The sequence below is a fragment of the Gorilla gorilla genome, chromosome 16 (assembly GCF_029281585.2).
Source record: "Gorilla gorilla gorilla isolate KB3781 chromosome 16, NHGRI_mGorGor1-v2.1_pri, whole genome shotgun sequence".
Lineage (NCBI taxonomy): Eukaryota > Metazoa > Chordata > Mammalia > Primates > Hominidae > Gorilla > Gorilla gorilla.
In genome coordinates, this window is record NC_073240.2 from 51,025,157 (window position 1) to 51,050,401 (window position 25,245).

Sequence of the window (25,245 nt, forward strand, 5' to 3'; positions counted from 1 at the left end):
AGGGGAAAATGCACAAGTTCCAAACCTAGAAAGGAAACATTTAAATGTACTGGAGGACCAGAGAGGCCTGCTGGGCTGTGAGCTCCTGTTCAGGTCCAACTTTGAGCAGTACTGCATGGTGGAAACAGCCTGGGCTTCACTGGAAGCCAGGAGACCTGGGTTTGCCTGTTTAAAGCTGTGTGACCTAAACGTTGGTTTCCTCATTTATGAACCATGAGCCACAGTGCCTGACTCATAACTGATGCTTCAAAAAAAGTACATGCATTTAAGCTCCCAGACTGGTTAATTAATCAATGTTTCAGCAGCCAATTAAGTGACACAGGATATGTTTTGTTTCAGGGACAAGCATAATTTATTTCTGTGTTATATATCATGTCACAAGCTGAACCACAGAAGCTGCCTGTCTACCCTCGGCCCTTTCTCGCTGACCAGCCTGCTGAACCCATCTGGATCATGCTGGCTTAAACTCTTGGTTTGTATCCTATTGTGGGTCATGAACCCCTATGAGAATTTGATTAAAATTATGAACTCACCCCAAGAAAAATGCATGTACACATAAGCACACAAAGTTGGCATACAATTGTGAGGGGTTCACAGAGTCCCTGAAGTATATACTCAGACTCTGGCTGAAGGCCCTGGGTCTAAACCATGGCCTGCAGAGGGCAACAGGGCAGCTGGAGCCCACATTGAGAGCTGCATTCAGGAAAGCTGGGGACGCTGTAGAATTTGATGAGTTTTTTGAAGGCACTTTTCTTCAGCATCATCATCTCTTCTGGAAACCTGGAAAAGATTCTGACCCTGGAGGAGCCCCCATTCTTCACAGAGGCCTCTGTGGGCAGTGGCTTCTGAGCACTCACTGGCACACTGTTGCAACTGAGGGAGCGCACCGTCTTCTTCTTAGTCTGCACAGACAAGTAACTGAACAGGAAGGAGGACAGCTTGTGCTTGGTGGCATCCGGGGCCTCTTCTGAAAAGCAGTCATCAACTGGGTCCAGCAGGGTTTCAAGATGGAGGCCGTTTTCCCTTTTCATGGGACCGGCTCCCACACGCTGAGGCTGCTTGATGATCTTCCTGGCCTGGACTGGATCATCTCCTGCCCCACTGACAGACTGAAGGGACGTTCCACCGGCCCAGGCTCTGGCGCCCCTGATTTGGGAGATGAGGTTCCCAACCCGAGGGCTGGGTTGGGAAGTACAGTGCTGACTCAGGATGAGAGTGGCAGCATCTCGAATGAGATTCCAGTCTCTCAGGATGTCATCCCTAGTGGTAAACTGGGATGTCACAGTGAAACGGATGATTAACTTGTCCTGGATAGTGGCCGGGATGAGGAAGAGACGGCCAGCTTTAGCTATTTCCTTTAACACATTTTCTGTGAGACAATTAGGACCCTGTTTGAAAAATAAAGGAAGTGAAGTCTCCATCGCACCCCCTTGTCAGCATCCCCAGAGCCCAGCATTTGTGTTTCCGAGAGGCTCTGGAGCACCACATGACATCATTCACAGAGGGGCTTGGAAGACAGTATTACCTTTAGACGAAAAACCACCAGGCCAAGGTGCCTCTTGGCAGGAATTTCAAAGGAAGGGTCGTTTCTGACCAGAGATTCAAAATATTTAGCCATTTCAGTACCCTGGAATTGCAAGTATAAAGAGAACTGAGATTAATCATCAGACAAGAGACTATGCTTAAACTTTCAGACTGCTAAATGGTTTTAAACCAGGGCCATCTTCCCGTCACAGCCGTTGTAAGCGGCTTCTGCCTCATTGTCATCTCCATTTGATTTTGCTCACATTCCAAGCTGGAAAATTTCCAATGGCGCCCTGTTTCCTGTCACATCGGATCCACCTCGAGAACTCATCTCAGTGCCCTCTTTCAACTCAGCCCCAGAACCCAGAAGGCATGTGCTTTGCAGTCCAGGCAACCCGGCCTCAACTCCTGATTTCACAGCTCCTTGACTGGCCAAGTGGGCAAGTGAGGGCCAAAGCCCAGTCCATGCTCTGCGTTCCCAGCCAGGTGCCTCATGCAAGCTGCATGTGCCTAAAGGAAGAGATGCCTGTTTGTAGTGCACATCAAGTTGCCATATGGGCTAGTGGCGGCCCTGCCCCATCCTAAGCCTACATACTTCACTTGCCTCTCAAACCTCTTCTCACCATGTACCCCAAATGCCCTTTTCATCCCCTGTTTCTGACATTCCATAGAGAACGTATTTTTCACATCTTGTCTCCACCCATCATGGAAAGGTTTTGGACCTGGTTAATGGATACAGAGTTTCTGCTCGGGATGATGAAAAAATTCTGGAAATAATGGTGATGGTCACACCACATTGTGAGTATTCTTAATACCACTGAATTGTACACTTAAAAATGAGTAAAATGGTACATTCTATGGTATGAATATTTTGTTACAATTTTAAAATGTTAAAGGCTTTGTATTATATTAATCTTCCACTGAAGTTCATACCATCTTTTTAAATGTTCTGGGGTTTTTTGCTTTTTGTTTTTAACCCAGGATTACTAACTAAACAAGGACAGGACTTGCCTTTTCTTTTCTTTTTAAAAATTTCTCCAAGCATCCAGAAGATCTCAATAAAATATTCGCTAAGTAATTCTATCAGTTAGTTCTCACACTTACTGCTCTATTTCAAGAGAGGGCAACGGAGTTAGCTGAACCTCTTTTTTTTGTTTTTTTTTTTGAGAGATAGGGTCTTGCTTTGTCACACAGGCTAGAGTACAGAGGCATGTTGCACAATCAAAGCTCACTGCAGCCTTGAACTCCTGTGCTCAAGTAATCCTCCCACCTTCACCTCCTGAGTAGCTAGGACTACAGACATGCACCACCATGCCCAGCTACATTTTTTAATTTTTTTGTAAAGACAGTGGTCTCACTAGGTTGTTCACCCTGGTATCAAACTCCTGGGCTTAAGCGATCCTCCTTCCTAGGCCTCCCAAAGTACTGGGATTACTGGTATGAGCCACCATGTCTGGCCCTGAGCCTGTCTTTTGACCATAATGAAATGAGTTTCTCCAAATCTTTCTCAGAGCCCCTTTCTCCCCTGCGTGGTCAGTTTCAAACAGCACAGGAGTTTTGACCTGCTCCATTTCTAACCTGGGCCCCTTCACCCCTCCTTAGGCAACCCGGTGATCCCTTGCTCCTGGGAGGTCACCATATTGATGCCGAACTTAGTGCGGACACTCAATTGGCACAGCACACCATAGCCCAGAACTCCCACCTGGGCTATGGTGGGAGCAATTGAGCTTCCCACCTCAGCCTCCCAAGTAGCTGGGACTACAGACACGTGCCCCTGTGCCCAGCTCAATCTTTCCATTTTTTAGAAGGAACCAAGGGAAAGTGACTTTCCCAAGGTACAAGTGACAGTAGGTAGATCTCCTCCCACTGTGCTTTTATCTCTCCTACAACACATGCTGTTTGCAACAACAGAAGCAGAGGTCAGGAGAGAGGAGAATACAGAGCACAGGCAGCACTGCCACCTCCAAAGCCCCACTTTACGGGTCATGAAAGCAGAGCTGCTGCCAGTGCCCTGCACCGCTCTAGGTCAAGGGCAGGCACAGTGCAGCCATGGCCAAATATAGCCCCCACCTGTGTTTGTAAAGTTTTTTGGAACACAGCATTCCCATTTGTTTACATATTGTCTACGGTAGCTTTTGTAGTACAGAGGTAATTACAATAGAGTATGGCCCACAAAGCCAAAAATATTTAGTATCTGGCTTTTTATAGGAAATGTTTACCAATCCCTATTGTAGGTGATAGGAGATGAGGATGATGATGATGATGATGGTGATGATGATGACAATTTATTATAATTAGATGAAGAAGGAGATGATGAAGGAGGGGAAGAAGAGAAGAGGAAGAGGTACTCATTGAGTACTTAACTGAGTAGTAGGTAGACCCTGTGCTAAGGGCTGCATATATATTATCTCATTTAATTTGAGAGAGGTAGTATCCTTTTCTCATTTTTATAAATTAGGAAGGCATGGCCAGGGGTGGTGGCTCATGCCTGTAATCCTAGCACTTTGGGAGGCCAAGGTAGGCAGATTGCTTGAGCCCAGGAGCTTGAGAACAACCTGGGCAACATGACAAAACCCCATCTCTACAAAAAATACAAAAAATTAGCCAGGCATGATGGTATGCACCTGTAGTCCCAGCTACTCAGGAGGCTGAGGTGGGAGGATCACCTGAGCCTGGGGAGGCCAAGGCTGCAGTGAGCTCTGATGGCACTACCGCACTTCAGCCTGAGCAACAGAGACCTCATCTCAAAAATAAATAACAATAAATAAATAAATAAGGCAGACAAATATAGAAAGGTTAAGTAATTTGTCTAAGGTCATCAAACAGTAAAGGGTAGAACTAAAAATCCATTCTTTAAAGCACTTCTCTGTAACACAGAAATATGAAATTTAATTTTATATAACTTTCCAAGAGCTCAGTGTAGTAGAAAGCAGCCCAGAACTATGAAGAAAGGATTTGGAATTGGGAGGCTTCAGGGAAAGTCCCGGGCCTTCTTCCCTCAAGCAGGGCAATTACTCCCTCTGAGCCTTGCCAGGTTAGAGTGACCACCCCAGGCACTGTGCTAAGGATCTAATGGAGAACTAGAATTTATTTTTGTATTGAAGGCATTACGCAAGTGTCAATAATTATCATCACAGTCAAGTTGAAGAGATAAAATCAAATCATATCAAACAACTTTATTTTAATTCCATTTCTTCTATTGTGGGACATTGGAAGAACTTTGAGCACAGTTTTGTAAAGGTGTTTGAGTAGGTGATCACAGGAATGCTAATGAAGCAGAAACCAGAACAGATGGAATAGGCAGAAAAGCTTCTAGTGGAAGCAGAATTTAATCCATTCACAACATTTGGAGAGGAGAGGGTAGTTCAGGTGAAGGACACTGGTGAAGGTGCAGAGATGGACTGAGCATGAGGTCTGGATGGGTCGATGAAATGCCCAAGCTAAGGTAGGAGCTAATCGTCAAGTCCTTGAAAGCCAGGCCCAGGAGTGTGGGCCTCATATGGTAGGCAATGGGGTTGCTAATAGGAATTCAGGGGTTTGACTTGCGAACAGAAGTGCTAAGGGAGGTTAGTCAGGATCTGCACATTGAATATCCAGTCCCAAACTGTAAGCAAAAAAATGTTCCTAATTACTTGTAACCTCCACCAACCATTCCCCACCCACAACCCTCCAGTCTTGAGTCTGCATTTCTAGAAACAGCACAAAGTGCCTAAAGTTCCTCAATATTGTTGGTGGCAGCTGCTCATTGGTAAACAACCAGTGGTGATTACAAAGGTAAAATTACCAACATTAAAACCAGTCATAGGAAACTGGAGAACACTACGTTAAGCAAAATAAGCCAGGCACAGAAGGACAAATTTCACATGTTCTCACTCAAACGTGGGAGTTAAAAAGTAAGCAAACTGAGCTCGTGGAGATGCACAGTAGAATGATGGTTGGCAGAGGCTGGGAAGGGTAGCAGGGAATGGGGGATAAAGAGGTGATAGTTAACGGGCGCAAAAATACAATTAAATAGATCTAATGTTAGGCGGCACAATAAGGCAACTATAGTTAACTATAATTTGCTGTACATTTCTAACTAACTAAAAGAATGGAACTAGAATGTTTCTAACACAAAGAAATGATAAATGGTTGAGTGGTGGATACCCAGTTACCCTAATTTGATCATTGCACATTGTATGCCTGTATCAAAACCTCACACATACCCCATAAATATATACGTAATTATTACGTAAGCATAATAATTATTTTTTTTAAATGTTAAAAAAAAGTCATAGTTACCGCTTCCACCACTTCGTTTTGGTTTGTGTTTGTTTAACCAAGAAGGAATTCCCTAGAGGAAAGGTGGAAGGACAAAGACACACATAGGCAGAAAGGACAGTGTCTTCAGCTTCCCCCACTGCTTTTATCAATGGCTTTGTCTTGCATGTGGACTCTTGTAGAAGTGGGAGAACAACGCCAGTGGCCAGAGTTCTTAGTTAAGTCCCGCCTCTTCCATGAAGAACATGGGAGAGAGGCTGCACCTGTCTCATTTACCTCTGTGTCCCTTTCTTAGCACAATACCTTGTAATTGTTGAATTGAATAGAAATAAATTAAGCAAAATAGGCCTTCAATAAATGCCTGTTGATGCAGGGAGGTTTGTTCCAGACTTGGTAGGTCTACCTGTCCAAGCCAGGAGAGCTTTATTTCAGGCATAATCATAATAGTGCTAAAATATTCAGCCAGCTGTGACCATTGAGGTAATTCCAAAGCAGATAGGATCCTACCCTGGCCACACACACTTCCCCTTGATTTACTTTCTCTTTCTCTCCTGCAAACCAGACTCTGGGGCCAACCCTCCCCAGTGCTCAGTGACAGCAAGGGGAACGGTGAGACACTCAGCAGAGGACAGGCATCAGGCAGCCCTCAGGGCATGTTGTGCTCAGCGCTCCTCTGGTTAACAAAGAGAATCAAGTCCCAGGAGCTGAGGAACAGGCCCAGACACCTGAACCACACACCGCAAGTCTCCTAGGCAGATCTGCAAAGTAGAAACCAGCCTTCCTCGCCATGAGAAAACAGAGGAACACAGGCTCAGCCCCCTCAGCGGCATGCTACATACATGTCTGACATGTGCTTGAAGATTCTTCACCCCGAAGGACCGAATCACGAACCAGAGTTTAATAGAGCGAAACCGTCGGCTCAGGGGGATCTGCCAGTGCTAGAAACAAAGGAACACAGTGCCCAAGGTTAGAGACAAGGATGCCCCACTCCCTCGGGCATTTCTGGGCATTATCTGTTGCCTGCCCAGCCCTCCAGGGATGGACGATGTCATCATGACTCTGGGAGCTGTTGCTAAGGAGTAAGCCAAGCTCCCCAAGGGTTGCCCCATCGTGTGACCAAATCACTGATGAAGGTGGCCAATAGTCACTTGTCTGAGAGCCAGACAAGTGGAAGTCAAGTCCATTACCCTGAACCAATGAGAAGGGCACTTTGCTTTAAAGTGCTGCTTTAAACATTTCATCCCGGCCCAGAAATTCAACATAAGGGAAATACATTTTTACTCTAAATGAATCTATATTCCTTGAATAGCAGAAAATAAAGTTCTATTTTTATTCCTCCCAAAATGTAAAGTATAGTAGTTAGAGCGCAGACACTAGAGCCCTGCAGACCTAGGTTTCGCCTCCAGCTGTGCCACTTACTAGCTGTGTGACCTTGGGTAGTGCCACCTCACTGGCTCATCAGTCCAGGACATAAAGAACCAATTGCACCTCCTGGGCAAGTGGTGTGAGGACAAAGAACGCCAACAGCCTCAGAAGAAGTTGTCAGTAGGTGTTGGCTATTTAGATTATTTTAAAATGTGAGCTACAAATCACAGTAGCATTTCTGTCTAGAGCCAAGATGACCCCTATTTAACCTTACACTGCCTTGTTCATTTTCCTGTGAGATTCCTGTGATCTGAGAGCCATCACTCCAGCTGTCAGATTTCAAATGAGCACCCAAATTTCTGCCGCTGTTAGATGAAAATTGACCCTTTGCTCCTGGTGGCCAAATTCAACAGAGCTTAAAGTTCAAGGTTGCAGTCACCATACATCTGAAAATTTCCAAATCAATTTCAGACTGATTTCTCAGATCTGAAAATAGAGCAGAGGATTTGGAAAACATTTGCAGTTATTCTAATGAGTCACGTGGTTTCCTAATGACATCTCCCTCAAACGTCAGAAAGTTTCTACCACAATTTCTGTTGACTAAAAATAAATGTCTGTCCCACTGCGTATTTATCTGCCCATACACAAGATTATCAAATCCTCACAAATGTCCTCACCTTCACCCTTCACCCCAGTTTCCTAAGCCAGGCACAGTTGGGATGTTACCCCTTTGTTGATGGACAATGTTTCCCCAGCAGAAAACTACTAAGCCTTTGATTTCCAAGCAAAACCCTGTTGTGCTGGGGAGCAGCTTGGGGGTTTTGTGCCAGCAGAAGGCATCAAAACCTGAAAATGGAACAAAATTTTTGTAACAAGGAAAGTGTCAACTCCACCTCTTGTCCAATGGACACTCCAAGAGAATAATAAACGGATGATAGGGATCATCTCTCAAAAGGTTCTGGTTTCCAGATAGTTATAGCCAATTTATTTCATATATAGAGAGAGCTACTTTATTTTACCAGCAAATAAACCAGGATAGGCAGAGGTGATTTTATTTTGATTTCTTCACAATCTTCCTTATTCCCAGTTGCTCCTTTTCTTGTCGCTATTCCAAAACTGATCCATGCTGACTCAGCAGAGTGGTTCTAGCCAACATTTTCTGTTGGATCAAAAAATCTGGACGTATAAAGCCTGACAGGGCTCTTCTTTACCTTGAGGCATCTCCAGCCTCCTCTGTGTCCTTGTAAGGTCCTTGCAGGGCTCCCTTGCCAAGGCTAAGGTAACGCTCCCTCCACTGGTGCTCTCTGTCCAGTGAGAGGCAGAAAACAGGGAGCTTCTCTGCTGTCAGAGAATCTAGCCCTGATTTTAGGTGATTCCAGGACCCCAGGGGTTAAGCCCCTAAGTCTTCTCTCCTGGGATGCTGCCCTGTTTCTGGCTCATCTCAGAGCAGGACTGAGCTTCTGTTCAAAGCTGCAGCCACCTGGGTGGGAAAGACATTGGGCCCAGGTGAGAGTAGCTGTGAGGACCCTCAGGATCATGAAAAAGATAGCAACTTCACTTTTCTAGGAGTTTCTTCATGGACTTGAAAATCAAATCCATAGGATTAAAGGTGGGGGAAGGGTAAGTGTAAGGCAGTGCCTTCTGGGTGGAGAGGTAAAAATAATAAGGTTCCCCAGAGCAGGGCTGGGAAGAGTTTACTCTAACATTTTTATGAGTTATCTGGAAGACAGAGAGCACTGTAAAATCTCCAAACTCCTAGGAATGAACCCCAGGAAGATCCTGAGGCACTGTGGTAAATGAATTTAAATGGTAACATGAAATTCAAAAGGGCAAGGGTGAATATAATGCTCCTCAGTTATGATGACCCAAATACACTCATAGGAGAATGGGCATCAATTCACACTCAGGAAGCAAACGTACAGTTATCCCTAAATATATCTGACCCTTGGGCTGTTCTGGAATTTTTTTAATTTTTCATTAAAAATCTCTGAAAACCTACCAGAAGGAGCAGTGGAGATAAAGAACCATTATTTTTCTTTCTTTCTTTACCTCTAGAGGGTCTTCTGTCACCACCAGTAAGCCGTGAGGCTTACCGCTGCAATTCTAATCCAAAAGCTTCAAAAATCTAAAGAGGGTGTGGACTGGTCCAAGGGAGAATAGCCAGTATAATCAAGTGATGATGAAGCTATTATTTTAAGACTAAAAGGGCAAGACACTTCAGTTGTCCAAGAAGATAAGATAAAACCATCTCTTCACAAGTAAGGACGCTTACAGGGGTCAGACACTGCTCTCAGCGCTTCAGCGTATTAATTTGTATAATCCTCACAGCAAGCCTAAGAAGCCAGAACCGTGGTCATCAGCCTCATTTGACACAAGAGGAAATCTGGACAGAGTTTAAGTCACTTGCCCGAGGTCACACAAGTTAGTAAACAGAAAGCCAGGACTCCAACACATGCCATCTGGCTTTAGCACCTACATGCCTAACCACTGTCATAACAAATCTCTGAAGCTTCAAAGAAGAGCTTTCAGAAATACTATGCCTACCATATATTGAGCACTAGCCACACGGCTATTTTGCTAGGTGATCCACACGTGTTCCCATTTAAGCTTCACAATACCCTATGAATCAATGCCACTATTCTCATTTTACAGATAAGGAAAGCAAGGCTCAGAGAGGTCCAGTTAGTTTCCCAAAGGGCCACTGCTGGAATGGAATTCCAAACCAAGCTTGCCCCCACTCTGCTCTGCTGCCTCCGTTGGCCAGGTTATGTGTAATACATTCGTTTACATCCCTGTCCCCCCTACTAGTGAAGGAAGGGCTCATCCTCAAACTGCGGAGTCAATTTGTTAAGAACTCGTTTCCCTCAGGCAAAATACTGGCTGAGGATGTGGGATCAAGAGAGTTGAGGTTTGCTGGGCGCGGTGGCTCACGCCTGTAGTCCCAGATACTTGGAAAGCTGAGGCAGGAGAATCGCTTGAACCTGGAAGGCGGAGGTTGCAGTGAGCCAAGATGGCGCCACTGCTCTCCAGCCTGGTTGACAGAGCGAGACTCCGTCTCAAAAAAAAAAAAGAAAGAAAGAAAGAAAGAAAGAAAGAAAACAAAAGGAAAGAGAGAGAGAGTGAGTTAGAGAGTTGAGGCGCAGTCAGTTGGGAAAGTCAGGAATGCTTGGAGGCTTCCAGAACCTCACACAAGTCCTGCAGCCCATCACTACCACAGAGCTGCCCCACAGCGCCTCTGTCAGGGACAAAAAAACAAAAGCGATTTCAGCAAGAAGGCCCTTTCCCCACCAGGGAAATTCTCCACCCTGCCCTGCTTCTGGGTAAGAAACAAAAAAGATGACCCGAGATGGAGGCGGAAGGAACTGGTCCGCCTGTGGTAGGAAGAGCATTTCTGGGAATTAAAAAATGCCACAAATATTCAGGAAATGTGCACACTGCCTCAAAGGCTGGTCTCATTTTCTAGGGTTTTTAACCATTTTCTGGGTTTCATTCTATATACTTAGGCACAATTAGAAACCAAGGTATGCATTGGCAGTATTATGAGATGAGCTCATAGTGTGCTGCCTTCTGAAGGGAGCCACCGTACAGATTTTGGGGGGGTCAGACGCCTACAGTTCCCACTGGCCACCCGAGACCACTAGGCTGCCCATCCCTGGCCACTCACCATGAAGTCGGTGGCCACGCCTGAGTTGGCATGCCTGAGGTAGATGGGATTCACACTGAAGGTCTGCTGCAGCTTGTACTTGTCCTTGACCCTGTGGGTTTGCAAATGGCCATTAGTGGCTGAGGTCTCTCCAGAGGAGGCAAGGCGTTCCTGCGTGCTCGGAGCTAGGCTGCTACACTCACCAGAACCCAGTACAGTCAAAATGCACCATCATCCACTTGGAAGGATTAAAGGTGAAGGAGTCGGCATACTCAATCCCCTTCAGAAACCCCCGGAACTCGGGGCACAGGAAGGCAGTGCCTGCATAAGCAGCATCGATGTGGAGCCACAGCCCCTCACGGGCACCTGAGGAGGCAAACATCACCTGGCCGGAGGGGAGGTATGAAGTGGGGAAAGATGTCTTGCACCTGGCCAAGCTGAGTGGTGGGCTGCAAGGATGATGTGCTTTGGCTAAATGAGAAATGGAGGGGTGTGGAGATGGGAGCAGGTGGAGTCAGTTCGAAGAAGTGGGGCTGAAGGAGGCATCATTACCTCCTAACGGGAAAGTCTACAAAGCCTCACCCTTGCCTTTTTCTTCCACTGGGTAAAGGGCCAGCACCCTCTTGGCCTCAGCCTAGAACATCCTGGCACAGAAATCAATTTCCCACCAGCACAGAGAGCAATGTCAGTGCACCGAATACAAAAGTTAGAGGGAAGGTATCTCTCTTTCCTAGTGGTTTCTTGCTTGGGGATTAAACAGCCCCATCTGGGTTTCCTCTCTGCCTTTAATCTCTCCCATGATTTCCCCTACCCTACCCTTTTCCTTTTCTGAAGGTAGAATAGAAAGCATTTCTATTCTAGCCTAATTCACACTGTATTTTGGATATAGCCTGCATTAAGTAAAGTTCAACATACAAGTAAGAGGATGAGAAAACCGAAGGCTGTCCTACTGTCGCCTCCTAGGACAGGAGGCAAGGTAGGCCACCTCTAACTCTTGTCACACCACTGGGAAAGGCAATGTCCAGGGATCCCTGGAAGAGACCCTCATGACCTTTGGTGGTTCTTCCCATGTCTCTGCATTGACCAAAGAGGAACAAGAATAATCCCATAGAGCTGGTTTCAGGTCCTTGCTTTAGGAGACATTTAAAAATGTATTCCTTGTCTTCCTAGCCAGAGAGGGAAGATACTTACAGATGGGGCCCAGCTCTGACAGGCAGTCAAATGCACAGACCCCAGTGGTCCCTAGTGTTGCACAGACCTAGGGGAAAATTAAAGCAAGTTAACACAGGAGGGTGGGCTCACGTGACACATTTGGCCTGAGAAAGATTTCACCACAGACGTGATCTACTCCCATCCATCCCACCAGAACAGTGTATATTTCAGACTGTGTTTTACCATGGCTCGTAAGAAACACATTTTATATAACAATCTAGTACATGTATACATGTGTATTTGAAAAAAAGTTTCATAAAACAATACATACTCTGGCTATATGTGTGCACTCTAATATTTTATACTATATTTCTTTTTAATGCTGGTTATGACCCACAAAATTTATTCCATAACACACCTATGGATAGCACCTCATGATGTGTAAAATACTGTATGGGAGGACCTTTCTGCTTTTGTGTGCAGCATGTTACTTACCTGAATTCTGCCAAAATTCCTTCCTCACATCCAAGTTCTATCATTCTAAGCTTAGGCATATATCCTGACTTACAAAGACAGGCACCAAGCCCCGCTGCTTGTCTTCCTCGATGGCCTTCTGAAGAGCTTCCCCTCGGAGTGAGAAGTTGTCATCCACAGGCAGAAATTTCATCTTCACAAGGGAAATCAAACCAGCCTTTTCCACAGAGGAGTGAGCCTAGAAGGGCCACAGAAACCTGTCAGCAAAGAGTCATCCTGGAATGATCACCCCCCCAGAAACTGCTGAAGCCTAAGACTCGGGAACCAAATATGATCATTGGAAGCTTGTCTTCCCTACAGTTGCTGGAGACAAGCTCCCATGTCTGAGCTGCTCAGAACCCCAGCGTGCTCACATCTAGAAAAAAATTGCTCAAGGACCAAGATTCCAGAAGCCAAGCACCAACCCGAAGGGCTGTCCTGCGTCAGGCAACTCACCTGGTCAGAGGCATAGGCCACAAGTCGGGCATTTAGGCAGGACTCATCAGCATCGGGCTCAGACGTTTTCATTTCCAGGATTTTGTTCTTCCTTGCTGCCAGCAGGGCAATCAAAGTGGATTCACTGACTGTGCTCTGCAGGGGAAAAGGATTATCATGGCAGCCTTTCTGTATTCTCTTGCCAAATTTCCCCAGGTTTTCTAGTTTTTTTTTTCTCTCTCTCTCTCTGTGTGTGTGTGTGTGTGTATGTGTTTGTGTGTGTGTGTGTCATAGCTATTCACAGAAGGAAATACACAGCTCCTCCTGCCCAAGGTGCCCATGTCCCTCCCCAACTTTCATTCCTATTCTGCCTTCTAAAATAAGCTTGCACCTAATACCACCCTCTCTATTACAGAGGCCACAGAAACCAAAAAGAGAATGTTCTGTCCCTCCTAGATGTGTTTGCTCCCCATATAAAACATATTTAAAAGAAGAACTCTCAGCTTATTACACAAATGGATATGGAGTTTGATTCCCCAGGGAGAGAGGATCCTGGCCTGTGTGAGAGGCTGGTGACTTGGGCCCATTTAGTTGTCAATGGCTCTTGTGACCTTGGGCTAACATTTCCCCTCCAGAAGACTCTTTTCTGTCTATGAAATGGAGAGCATCCCTTTAACTGCTACCCAGGATGGGAGTATAGATTATCCAAACAAGGGTTGGGTAGGATTTTGCTCTGGCCATGATTGTGGAAATCTTTGGGGCCACCTCAGAAACTTCACAGGAGTCTTTATGGTTCCTTATCATTCATTCACCCAGTCTTTGATGTCTTTGCTTCTTGAAATCTTCAAGTGACATACAGCTGATAGAATCCTGCTAAAAATGCCTGGCAGACACTGTCATGGAGAGTGGTGTGGACCAGATCCCACAGATATTAAGTGCCTGGGAGTTACTCCATAAAAAGAAAACTATTTATGTAAAGAAGTATGTAGCATAATAATAATAATAATCAGCTGGGTGCAGTGGCTCGCGCCTGTAATCCCAGCACTTTGGGAGGATCCCTTGAGTCCAGGAGTTTGAGACCAGCCTGGACAACATAGTGAGACCCTGTCTCTACGAAAAAAACAAAAAACAAAAAGCCAGGTGTAGTGGTGCACACCTGTAGTCCCAGCTACGTGGGAGGCTGAGGTTGGAGGATTGCTTGGGCCCAGGAAGTGGAGGCTGCAGTGAGCCATGATGGCTCCACTGCACTCCAGCCTGGGAGACAGAACCAGGCCCTGTTTTTAAAAATAATAATAATGGTAACAACACCTTCCATCTGTATTGCAATTCATAGTTTACAAAACACTTTCTGGCATTCTACTTGCTCCTCACAACACCTCTTTGAGATAATTATGATTCTTGTCACACTCAGATGAGGAGAGTGATGCTCAGAGAGGTGATGGGACTAACTCAAGTTCACATGGCTGACGATACAGGAGAAAGCATGGTTTGGATTTAGACAGGCATCAGTTTGAATCCTCGTTCTTCCGCTTATCAGCTGTGTAAGCTACGGCAAATTATTTCATCTCTCTGAACTTCAGTGCTCTTATCTCAAAACATTGGGGAATGGTACTATTCACCTGCAGGGTTCCTGACATAATTAGATGAAAAGCAAGATCAAGTACCGTAGACATTTAGCATGTTCTCCCAAATATGATATCTGAAGTTGTAACTATTTGCTGACAATCCAAAATGTCCACAACATGCAGCAATTTGTCTTTCTTCCGAGGTTCAGATTTTAATCTTGCTGTAAGGCTGCAGTGAGAGAGGGAGTCACTTAGCTAGCAAGAGGACCCAGTGAACTTCCTGGTTCTCATCTCAGAGCAACATGGCAATTTTTTTATTTTTTGAGACAAGGTCTTACACTGTCGCCCAGGCTGGAGGGCAGTGGCACAATCATAGCTCACTGCAGCCTCAATCTTCTGGGCTCAAGCAATCCTCCTACCTCAGCATCCCAAGTAGCTGGGTCTACAGGCACATGCCACCACACCCAGCTAATTTTGTTTGTTTGGAGAGATCAGGTTTCACCATGTTGCCCAGGCTGGTTTGAACTCCTGGGCTCAAGTGATCCATCTGTCTCAGCCTCTCAATGTGCTGAGATTACAGGGGTGAGTCACCATGTCCAGCCACGATTTTTATTTCAAAAAAGAATTCATTGAATCCTTGCATATACTCTTTGAGGGAAATAGTATTATTATCTCTGTCTCATAGATTATAAAACCAGGAAACATACATTAAAGTAGAATTCAAGAATCTGAGGAATCTCAAATGTCTTAGAACCAAGCCCTCATGAACGTCAAGGATTTATAGATGCAAAAGCACCTAACAATGTGTGTGGTCCATGGGAGGCACCCAGAAAGCTCCACTCCATGGCACTACTCTTGAAAAAAAGAAATATTTGAAGAACCATAATTTGACAAGTATCCAGAAGACAGGGTCAGAGGATACCATTAATCAGTTTATGCTGTTAATTGCTCTCACTGCAAGGGATCTCCTGAACCTAGCAGGGAGAGAAAGAGAAGTCCTCTCCTTGCCTTCTCCTTTCCGCTTTTACCGTGAGATACAAAATGGGACACCAAAAAGGAATTGTCAGATTATAGACTAAGAAACCTGAATCAAGTCATAATGGAAATGTGATCATGTGTTGGCTCTTTAATTTCTTTCAAAGGAAGTAGCAGTACATGTGAATGAAGCAGAAGCTGAGGTGGGAGTAGAGGTGGAAGCTGTGATGATGGTGGTGTTGGTGATGACAGTGTGGGTAATGTGGGGGAAACTCCATGGAGAACGGGAGAATTGCCAGGTTAGGGTTTGGCTTGTCTTTCGCTACTTAGCCCCCATGCTAGGTGAAGCTTTGCCAAGGGAGGTACCTGCAGGACGCCTCCGCCCTGGCTGCTGGGGTGGTGGTGCAAGAAGTGCTCTGGAAGTCCCAGCATTTTTGCCAACCAGTCCATGACGTTCATCTCCAGCTCTGTACACGCAGGGCTGGATGCCTGAGAAAGGAAAAGGAACTTCAAACTGCACAGCCCCAGGGCACTGAGGTGCCCCCACGAGCTCCAGAAACATGTCTGCCCCTGATGGTGTCAATGGGAACCTTTCTGGAGAAGGGGTCATGTTAGGCCATGTGCCTCTCTCCTGGTCCACTCTCTGTCAACCAAAAAGAGAAAATAACGTTGGGTTTTGGATTCATGCTGCCCTCAATGAGGCGAATTCTCCAAGGCTCTATGGAGAAACAGCCCTAGAAATGGTTGGCTTGGATTTGGTTCTCCAAGTCGCTAAAATACATAGCTGAGAAGTCCTCAAATGCCCAGGGGGAAGTTTTCCTAGAAAAGATATGAATACCCCCGCCCACCCACCCACACACCCATAGGAGTTCAGGCTTAAAATAAAAAGATGTTCTGGAAGGCTTTTGGCACCATTTAAAGCTGAGTGGTGCTTAAGGGGTTATTAAGGGAAGTCTTAGGACATATCTCCAGCTACTCAAATACAAGAGCACAGAGGAAGTGGTGACTCAATAGGCATCAAATTGCTTAGGTAAGGTCACAAACTGTGGCAATAACCAGATCTGTATCCAAGTCTTATCTGTGTCTCTATGAGCTGTGTGATCTGGGGGAGATAAGTTGCTTAAGCCTCGATTTCTTCACCTACAAAATGTGATCAATACTCGTAATTCCATAGGGTTAAAGGATGTGATGAGAAAATTAAAATAAAGCGTAAGCTTAAAGAATATAGCCCTCATTAATATTTATTGTGGAGCCATATTCAGAAACCAAGACAAAATATGTCTGCCCTAGGATACCACTCCCTGCTATGTTCCCCATTGCCAGTAGTTACAGCCGTTGCTACTCACCCAGGTGAATCCCAAGCAGTTGATGGCATCAGCCAGCATGTCTCCTAGCAGGGAGGGCCAAGAGGTGAGGGCTGGGTAGTAGGCGTGCATATGGGGGCTCTGCCAATGTACCACCTGGAGGCAGAGCATGCACAGAGTTGGCACCAGGAGGCATTTCCAGCAGGCTTTCTTTCTCCAGAGACCATCTCTGGCAAGGTGAAGTGTCACTCTAGAGATGGGCTGACACTTTTAAGCAGAAATAAGTGACATAACTCCATGAAAATCAGACTTGTTCACTGGTGTTCTTGTCACTCATGTGGCCCATGTCTTATGCTAGATCATCAGTGGAGCCTTTTCATATATGCAAAGTCCAGAAGGAAATATGCAAAAGGAAAATCACTACAGTAACCCAGTTGTGGGATTCTGGGTGGTATTCACATTAGTCCCCAGTACTTACCCCTCATGTAGCCCCTGCCCAGCAATAAAAGGAAGGGCAGGCCGGGCACGGTGGCTCATGCCTATAATCCCAGCACTTTGGGAGGCCGAGGCAGGTGGATCACGAGATCAAGAGATTGAGACCATCCTGGCTAACATGGTGAAACCCCATCTCTACTAAAAATACCAAAAAAATTAGCCAGGTGGGGTGGCAGAAGCCTGTAGTCCCAGCTACTCAGGAGGCTGAGGGAGGAGAATGGCGTGAACCCGGGAGGCTGAGCTTGCAGTGAGCCGAGATCGCTCCACTGCACTCCAGCCTGGGCGACAGAGCGAGACTCCGTCTCGAAAAAAAAAAAGGAGGGGCAGACTGTGAGCTCCAGAAAAGCAGACTACTTGTTTCATCCAGTTTCTTGCAAAAGGCATCTTTTGTTTTTGTTTTATGGAGCACTGAGCTCCCTGAGCATGCAACTCAGAGGGTCTGGGTGAATGGGTTCAAAGCTGTCCTTAAGCATCACATTGGGAATGTAGTGAGGAAAGGAGACGGTAGAGAGGAGAGCCCAGACCAAGCGTATGGGAGGCCAACCTCCAGGCTAAGCCCTGAGCCCACAATCAAAACCGGATGTAAGGAGGAGCTGAGTGGGCAGGAAGGGCCCCCCATCAGAACTCGGAAGCAGCCCTGGTGGTTCATCGGCCTCATGGATTATCTCATCTCTCCTCATCTCACTGCTCTGCAAGCATGCCCTGTTCCTTTCTGCATTTATGTCTTTGAGCAATGCTGTGTCCCCTGATAGAAAGGCACTCTCTATAAAGATATGACCTTCCAAAACCTGCCAGTTCTTAGAAAGCTACTAAATATTCATTTCCTCCTCGAACTCTCCCCCCAGCTCCCACAGCTCCCTTCAATCCCTTCCCTGAGCGATGGAACTCTAGAATTCTAGATGTTTCACTCTACTGAGGACTCATTTGATAACCTCTTAGGGCATCATCCTGTTCTTTACTGTCCACACATACTTAGAGTCCTTCAAGAGCAAGGACCTTGTCCTGGACAGCGTGTATAGTATAAGGAGCCTAAGAATTAAGTCCAAGGACACAAGTTCCCATCCCACTTCAGTCCCTAACCAGCTGTGTGACCGTGTAGATTTACCATGAAGCTAATGAACTTAAGCTCCAACATACCATTTGTGTGGGTCTCTTTTGAGATTCATTCTTTTTTTTTTTTTTTTTTTTTTGAGACAGATTCTCACACTGTCACCAGGGCTGGAGTGCAGCAGTGCCATCTTGGCTCAGTGCAACCCCTGCCTCCCAGGTTCAAGAGATTCTCCTGCCTCAGCCTCCCAAGTAGCTGGGATTACAGGTGCCCGCCACCAAGCCTGGCTAGTTTTTTGTATTTTTAATAGAGACAGTGTTTCACTATGTTGGCCAGGCTAGTCTCGAACTCCTGACCTCGTGATCCACCCACCTCAGCCTCCCAAAGTGCTGGGATTACAGGCATGCACCACCGTGTCCAGCCTCCTTCTTTTTTGTTTTTCAAAAGGAGGTCTCAAAAAGTGTTTACAGTACAGACCCCATAAGACCAGGAGCCTCTCCTGCACCTCCCTCAACCTCAGTTTCTCATCGTAAAATAAATCCTGTCTCCTAGGGTTGTTGTGTGGGTGGAGGCATGGGCAAGAAATGTGTGAAATGTTAAGCTCTAACATTAACGGTAAACTAATCATGTGGGTGACAGACACATCACATATCCTGACTTGACTCAGAGAATCAAACCTCTTCCTCCAATTTTCACCATGCAAGAGTCATGATCGGTAATAACCACATCTCCTGCTCTCCAAGCCTTCTCTTACTTACTTCTCACAGGACCCTATGGGGTAGGGCCTACACATTATCTCTGTTTTGCAGGCGAGAACTGGGGCTGACAGAGAGAGGACACATCCCTGTGGTCACACATACCCCATAGGGACAGGTGACCACAATGAGGCAGAAGCCCAGACACCCGAGCAGGGTGGTGTCCTGACTTTTCCCATGGGTATGCTCTCTCTCTCTCATGAAAAGTAAATGAGGATTGTCTAACCAGGGTTGGAATTAAAGGGGAAAGAGAGTTTTTCTTCTCTTATTTTCTAGGTGGTGGCAGGAAGAGAAAAACTAATTCAGTTTTCAATGAGGCACTGAGCAAAATGAGTAAGCAAAGGGCCAACTGCTTTCAGGCCAGCTCTCGGAGGCTGGTGTGGCCTGAGAGATGAGTTGAGAGATTTGACCGTCATTATCACTGTGCTTAGTGATAGTATTTTGGAAACCCCAGAGAAGGGCTTCTACCTCCTAGCTCTGTCAAGAGACAATAGTCTGTTCTTGTAAGATAAATAAGATAAAATAACCAGAAGAGCCCTTATCAAAAACAAACAGACCTCTTTCCAGAAATGAGCCTCACCGACCATACCCACAGCAACTGCTGGAATTCCTTTTGATCAAATGAATCAGCTCATTTCCACCTCTTCTGACAGTTGCTTTCAGTCTCACTCCCAGATTACAGTTAGCCCCTCAGCAGATTGCATTTTACAGAATAAAATCCAGGAGATAATCTTATCAGGATCTAGCCTCCGTAAAGCCTTACTGATAATGACATTTTCAAAAGATGCTTGTGAAATAGGCTGAATGGTCAAAGAGATGAGTGGCTTTGTATGAAATTGCCCTCATGGCCAGGCGCAGTGGCTTAGGCCTCTCATCCCAACACTTTGGAAGGCTGAGGCAGGAGGATCACTTGAGCCCAGGAGTTGGAGACCAGCTTGGGCAACATAGCAAGACCTTGTCTCTATTGCTTCAAAAAAAAAAAAAAAAAAGTCAAAATTGCCATCACTTTCTGAGTTTGAATATTTTCCCACCCCTGCCTCTAGGCATATTTTTGTCACTTTTTTTTTTTTTTTTTTGAGATGGAGTTTCACTCTTGTTGCCCAGGCTGGAGTGCAACGGCGCTATCTCAGCTCACCGCAACCTCCGCCTCCTGGGTTCAAGCGATTCTCCTACCTCAGCCTCCCAAGTAGCTGGGATTACAGGCATGTGCCACCATGCCCAGCTAATTTTGTATTTTTAGTAGAGACGGGATTTCTCCATGTTGGTCAGGCTGGTCTTGAACTCCCGACCTCAGGTGATCCACCTGCCTCGGCCTCCCAAAGTGTTGGGATTACAGGTGTGAGCCCCCGCGCCTGGCCTTTTTGTCACATTGAAGTCGAAAGTTCTTTGGGAATGATGAAGGCAAACCTCAAGCTGGCCTCAGGAAGAGCCTCTAAACATGTGTGGTTCAGAACACAAATGCCCCAAGCAGGGAGAGGGAAGACACAGCTTGTGTGGGGGTGTGCAGCCAGAGAGGCAATGCTAGGGGCCCAGGCTTAGCCAAGCACATTCAGGCACTCACCAGTAGAGGTGACAGAGGGTAGGAGAAACGGCACAGCCTGTGAAGTAAGACTGGTCTAGGTTAAAATCCTGGATCTACCAGGTACTAATTCTGTGACTTTGGGCAAGACAGTTAACTTCTCTGAGCATTAGCAGTTTCCTCATCTGTAAAACAGGGCCACTGGGAAGATTAAATTAGATAGCATGTCATGTGGCCAGCACAGAGCTGGCACATGGCAGGGAGCCCCGCCACAGGAAGGGAGTCGATGCCACTTTAGCATGAGCACCATGGCAGAGCTCCTCACCGCCAGTGGTCAGGGGTGTCCACCACCCATCAAGGCAGGCTCCAGCTCAAGCCCATGCATCAGCCAGCTTCCATCAGCTTCCTGGCCCCACCAGCACTATCCCAGGCTGCACCCTCCGTCATGGAAAGTATCAATGATTCAGGGAAAGTCCCTTCTTGCTCTTGAAAAGCAGCTCAATCACCAGACCTCAGAGGGGACAGGAGGGGTTGCCAGGGCCCACTCAGTTTCCTGGGCCAACGCAACCTGGTCACCAGCGTGTCCTTGCCAGGATGTGTTCCCCACTTCCTTCCTTCTCTTTGGTGTGGTCTCAGACACTGTATAGAAGAGTCTCTGGCTCCGTCGTCAGGGCCAGGCACTACCTCCAGCTTCCTCTCCCCTGTCTTACTATCCACAGTTGTCCTTTCCCCTCAGACAAAATGTTCACTTCTCCACCCATCCCATTAGACTTCCACACTTCTGCCAGGCTGTGCTCTGGAATGCAGGTGTTCTGGCCAGCCCTGCCCTGGCATCAGAAACCTCATGCCATGGCACAACTGCGCAAAAAAAAAAGAAAAAGAAACCTAATACCAGTCAAAGTCCTACCCTCCACATGCCTAGCAGATGGGCTGGGGTGTTGGTGGCCAAGTGGCTGAAGGATGCATTCTCATCCCAAGCTGACCCAAAGCAGGTCTTTCTTCAGGCCACCACCCACCCTTCTGTGCCCTGAAATCCAGAACTGCCCTTGTGGTCACTGTGTCTCACCCCAGGCATGATGATTCGTTCAATGTCCCCAAAGATGCTGTCCCAGCTGTCGGGGTCCTCAGGAGCACTCTCAGGCAGCTGGGCTCGCAGGTAGCCAGGCTGCACGTCTGGCGTCACACGTCTCTCCCGCACAGTGCTCAGGTACTGGCAGATGTAATCCACCATCTCTCTCCCTAGAAGTGACATAGAGAAATCAGGCTGAAATCCCCTGACTGGGCCTGACTGATTTGTGCCCATCCCTCTCAGGTCCGGGCCAAGAGACGTGGTAAAGAAGGAGACGGATTTGGCCGGGCACAGTGGCTCATGCCTGTAATCCCAGCACTTTGGGAGGCTGAGGCAGGCGGATCACGAGGTCAGGAGATCAAGACCATCCTGACTAACATGGTCAAACCCCTCTCTACTAAAAATACAAAAAATTAGCCGGGCGTGGTGGCAGGCACATGTAATCCCAGCTACTTGGGAGGCTGAGGCAGGAGAATCGCTTGAACCTGGGAGACAGAGGTTGCAGTGAGCCGAGATCGCGCCACTGCACTCCAGCCTGGACTCAAAAAAAGAAGAGAGACGGATTCATGGGCCGAGGGTAGGATCTGATCCCCTGCACGACCTTATCTTCAGAATTTAAAAAAAGAGTGAGGGAGTGAATGAATGATGGAGGGAGTTTCTAAGTGAGCAAATGAACAAAAAGGAAAATCTCCAAAGCACAAAACTCTAGCGCCAAAGTGAAACGTTTCATTTTCTTTCCCCTTCCTTTATCCACTTCAGTTTTGATTGTCTCTCCTACCTTTCTTTCCTTCTCAGAAACAGAACATCTATTAACTATTTTATAGGTTCAATAGAAACTCTATAGCTCTTTGTATCCAAAAATTGTTACACACACACCCACCAGTTATATCTGTTAGCACAGATAGAAAGATTCCATGCCCAGTTCCGATAAAGGACAAAAAAATCTATTTTTTCACCATCCCCATTGAATCAGTTATTATTCATCTTTTTTGGACTCATATGAGGACTTAATTCAAGAATCTGATTAAAACTGTAGGCTTACATATACGCAGAACTTTGTGTATAATTTCTGAGGCTCACAGAATCCCTAAAGCACAACCATGGATCCAGACCAAGCCCCCTGCCCTGGCCTGGGAAACGTGGCACCAAATCTTAATGACTTTCTCTCCCTCCTACTGCCTCCATCAACACCTCAGTGCTTAGGATATTTTTTAGATGCTAAAAAAAATGTATCAAGTGAATGAACATATCAGTAAGGAAGGAAAAAAAAGTCAAGTCGAACACTCTGAAACTATTGCAAATTATTTATTCTTTCAGGTTGCAGTCTTCAGTGCCTCTGTTGCTGTGTGTGTGCGTGTGTGTGTGTGTGTGTGTGTGTGTGTGTGTGTACATATCTCTTTGTCTGTCTCAACATCCATTCCTTAGTACTCCCTGGGCTGCTTTTACCTAGGAGAGGGGACTCAGTTTCTCCCCTCTGCATCAGCTTATGCAAAGTTCTTAAGAACAGAACCAACCCCAGACAAAACTTATGAGACAAAGGTAGATTTCCACACCATTCTATCTTCCTTCTGCTCCCCTTCAACCCTCTCACATCCTGGTTCTTCTCCAGCAGGGCCCCACCAGAGATCTGAGAGCTCTAGACCTAACCCTCCACTGGTCCAGGAACAGTGCTAAATGTATTTGTGTTCCACTCAGAAGATGAATATCCACAGGAACTTGCTCTCAGCTGACAGTGCCTTAGGAAAGCAATGGAATAAGCTAATGCACACTAATTAGTGAGTAGGAGGATATAAAACATTATAGAAATAGACATTCAAGATTCTTTTTTAAGCAACTACCTACTTTCCTGCTAAGGGAGATCCATGCCTGAAAACTGGATAACCACTTGGTTTTGCCTGATACAGAGTAGGCACCTACTAAATATTTATGAAATGAATGACTAAATGAAAGAACGTTACTGATAGATTCACACATGAAGGAATGAATGTTAAGAAAGAAAAGATTTGCAGTGATTACAGAATATTGAGAAAATTTTTTTCTGTTTCAGAATATGAACAATCCCCTTTTCCCATTTAGTGGCTCAGGGATCCAAATCCTCAATTTTGTGGGAAAGTGGGGAGGAAAAGCAAGGCACGGTAGTGTGGACATATGTGAGAGTGGGTATATGAGAGGGAGAATGAAAGAGTGGTTGAGAAAAGTTTTACACTCTGATCCCACATTCCTTTCGCAGAAAAAAAAAATGTTGCTGGTGCCAACTCTCAGAAGGCAATTCTAATGCTCCCATCAAATGTCACCCCAGAATCTAAGGGCCACCCACCAGCAGCCGTTCCTGCAGGAGTAGCAGCAGGGAAGAGGGCCAGGGATGCCCGTTGCTCACCTCTCTCTCTGTACTCCTCAGGCTCCATCATCTCCCTTGGGCTCTGGCCCCTTCTCACAGATGGACACGCAGGAGGTGGAGGGTGTGAAAGGCGTGGAGCAGCCCGGCTTCCCTCTTGCCAGTCGTGCGCACTCCCTGGCAGCCAGTGTGGGCCCTTTATTTAAAGGGTTCTTTCTTTGACCTTAGCTCCGCCCTTCAAAGTCCCTTCCTCTAGGTTTAATTAATTCCACCCTTTCTTTCCCCAGTCCTTGTTGAAAACAGCGACCACAACTTTGACTGGTCAAGAGAGCCAGGATAAAAGGCGCTTCTAAATTAAGCAGCGCACTTAGCAACCCAAGCCTGCAGGCAGCCTCCAGGTGGATGCCGTAAAAGAGCCCTCAGTTCTTTCTGCCCCTGGATTCAGACAATAGAGCTCCAGCCTCAGACAAGCTCCCAGCTCAGTAGCCCAGAATAAGGCCAAGGGTATGCAGAAAAAGTAGCACAAATTATTAGTATTATTCCTGCCCCTGTTTCCTTATCAGCAGTAGGGAGGGAGGAACAGGCACTAATAGTGATGCCCCCTGTGCCCAGGAACAGGCAGAAGTTATCATTGACCACAATGGATTTTTCTATTACAACATACTACCTGTTGTTGTAAAGAATGAGAAAACACAGTTATAAGCCAAAAAGAATAGAAATTAAAACATCACCCCAAATTAATCACTTTTAGCACTTAAAGAAGTGGAAGGGGGCGTGTAAAGGGACCTGCAGAAACCCCTGTAGGGAGGGGAAACACTATCCTTGGGGTTTGATTTCTGAGTAAAAAGTAATCCAGTGTTTTCAAGTTGCTAAATGCAATAGTCTTTCTTGTTTATTTGTTTCCAGTCGTCCTTCTTGTTCTCTTGGTGGCATTTTATTTGTTACTACTTCATCCTTGCAGCTCACAGTTTCTCTGGGCTTTCCTCCTACATCTCTGGCTGTTTGTTTCCTCCAATGCTGGCACACCTCAGGGCATTGCCCTCCTTTCATCTTTCTGCTTTGGTGGCATTGCCCATTTCTAAGGCTTTTTTTGTTTTGTTTTGTTTTGTTTTGTTTTGTTTTGTTTTGTTTAGACAGAGTCTTGCTCTGTCGCCCAGGCTGGAGTGCAGTGGCGCAATCTTGGCTCACTGCACCTCTGCCTCCCGGGTTCAAGCAATTCTCCCACCTCAACCTCCTGAGTAGCTGGGCCTACAGGTATGTGCCACCATGCCCCACTAATTTTTGTGTT

At 46.2% G+C, this 25,245-nt stretch overlaps 1 protein-coding gene across 2 annotated transcripts; it reads right to left on the reverse strand.

Moving 5' to 3' along the window:
• Positions 1-328: 328 nt before the first annotated feature.
• HDC (histidine decarboxylase) lies at positions 329-24,133 on the reverse strand. Of its 2 annotated transcripts, XM_019010494.4 has the most exons (12): positions 24,000-24,133; positions 21,620-21,792; positions 16,779-16,892; positions 15,799-15,921; positions 12,914-13,048; positions 12,513-12,656; positions 11,984-12,050; positions 10,996-11,158; positions 10,814-10,904; positions 6,624-6,722; positions 1,526-1,627; positions 329-1,388 (listed from the first exon to the last, which is right to left on the reverse strand). In XM_019010494.4, exons 1-12 carry the CDS (start codon positions 24,028-24,030, stop codon positions 642-644), a joined length of 1,989 nt encoding a protein of 662 aa, XP_018866039.1. In that variant the 5' UTR covers positions 24,031-24,133; the 3' UTR covers positions 329-641. The 2 variants fall into 2 exon arrangements, with proteins under 2 accessions (XP_018866039.1, XP_018866040.1); XM_019010495.4 differs by lacking the exon at positions 6,624-6,722.
• Positions 24,134-25,245: the final 1,112 nt, after the last annotated feature.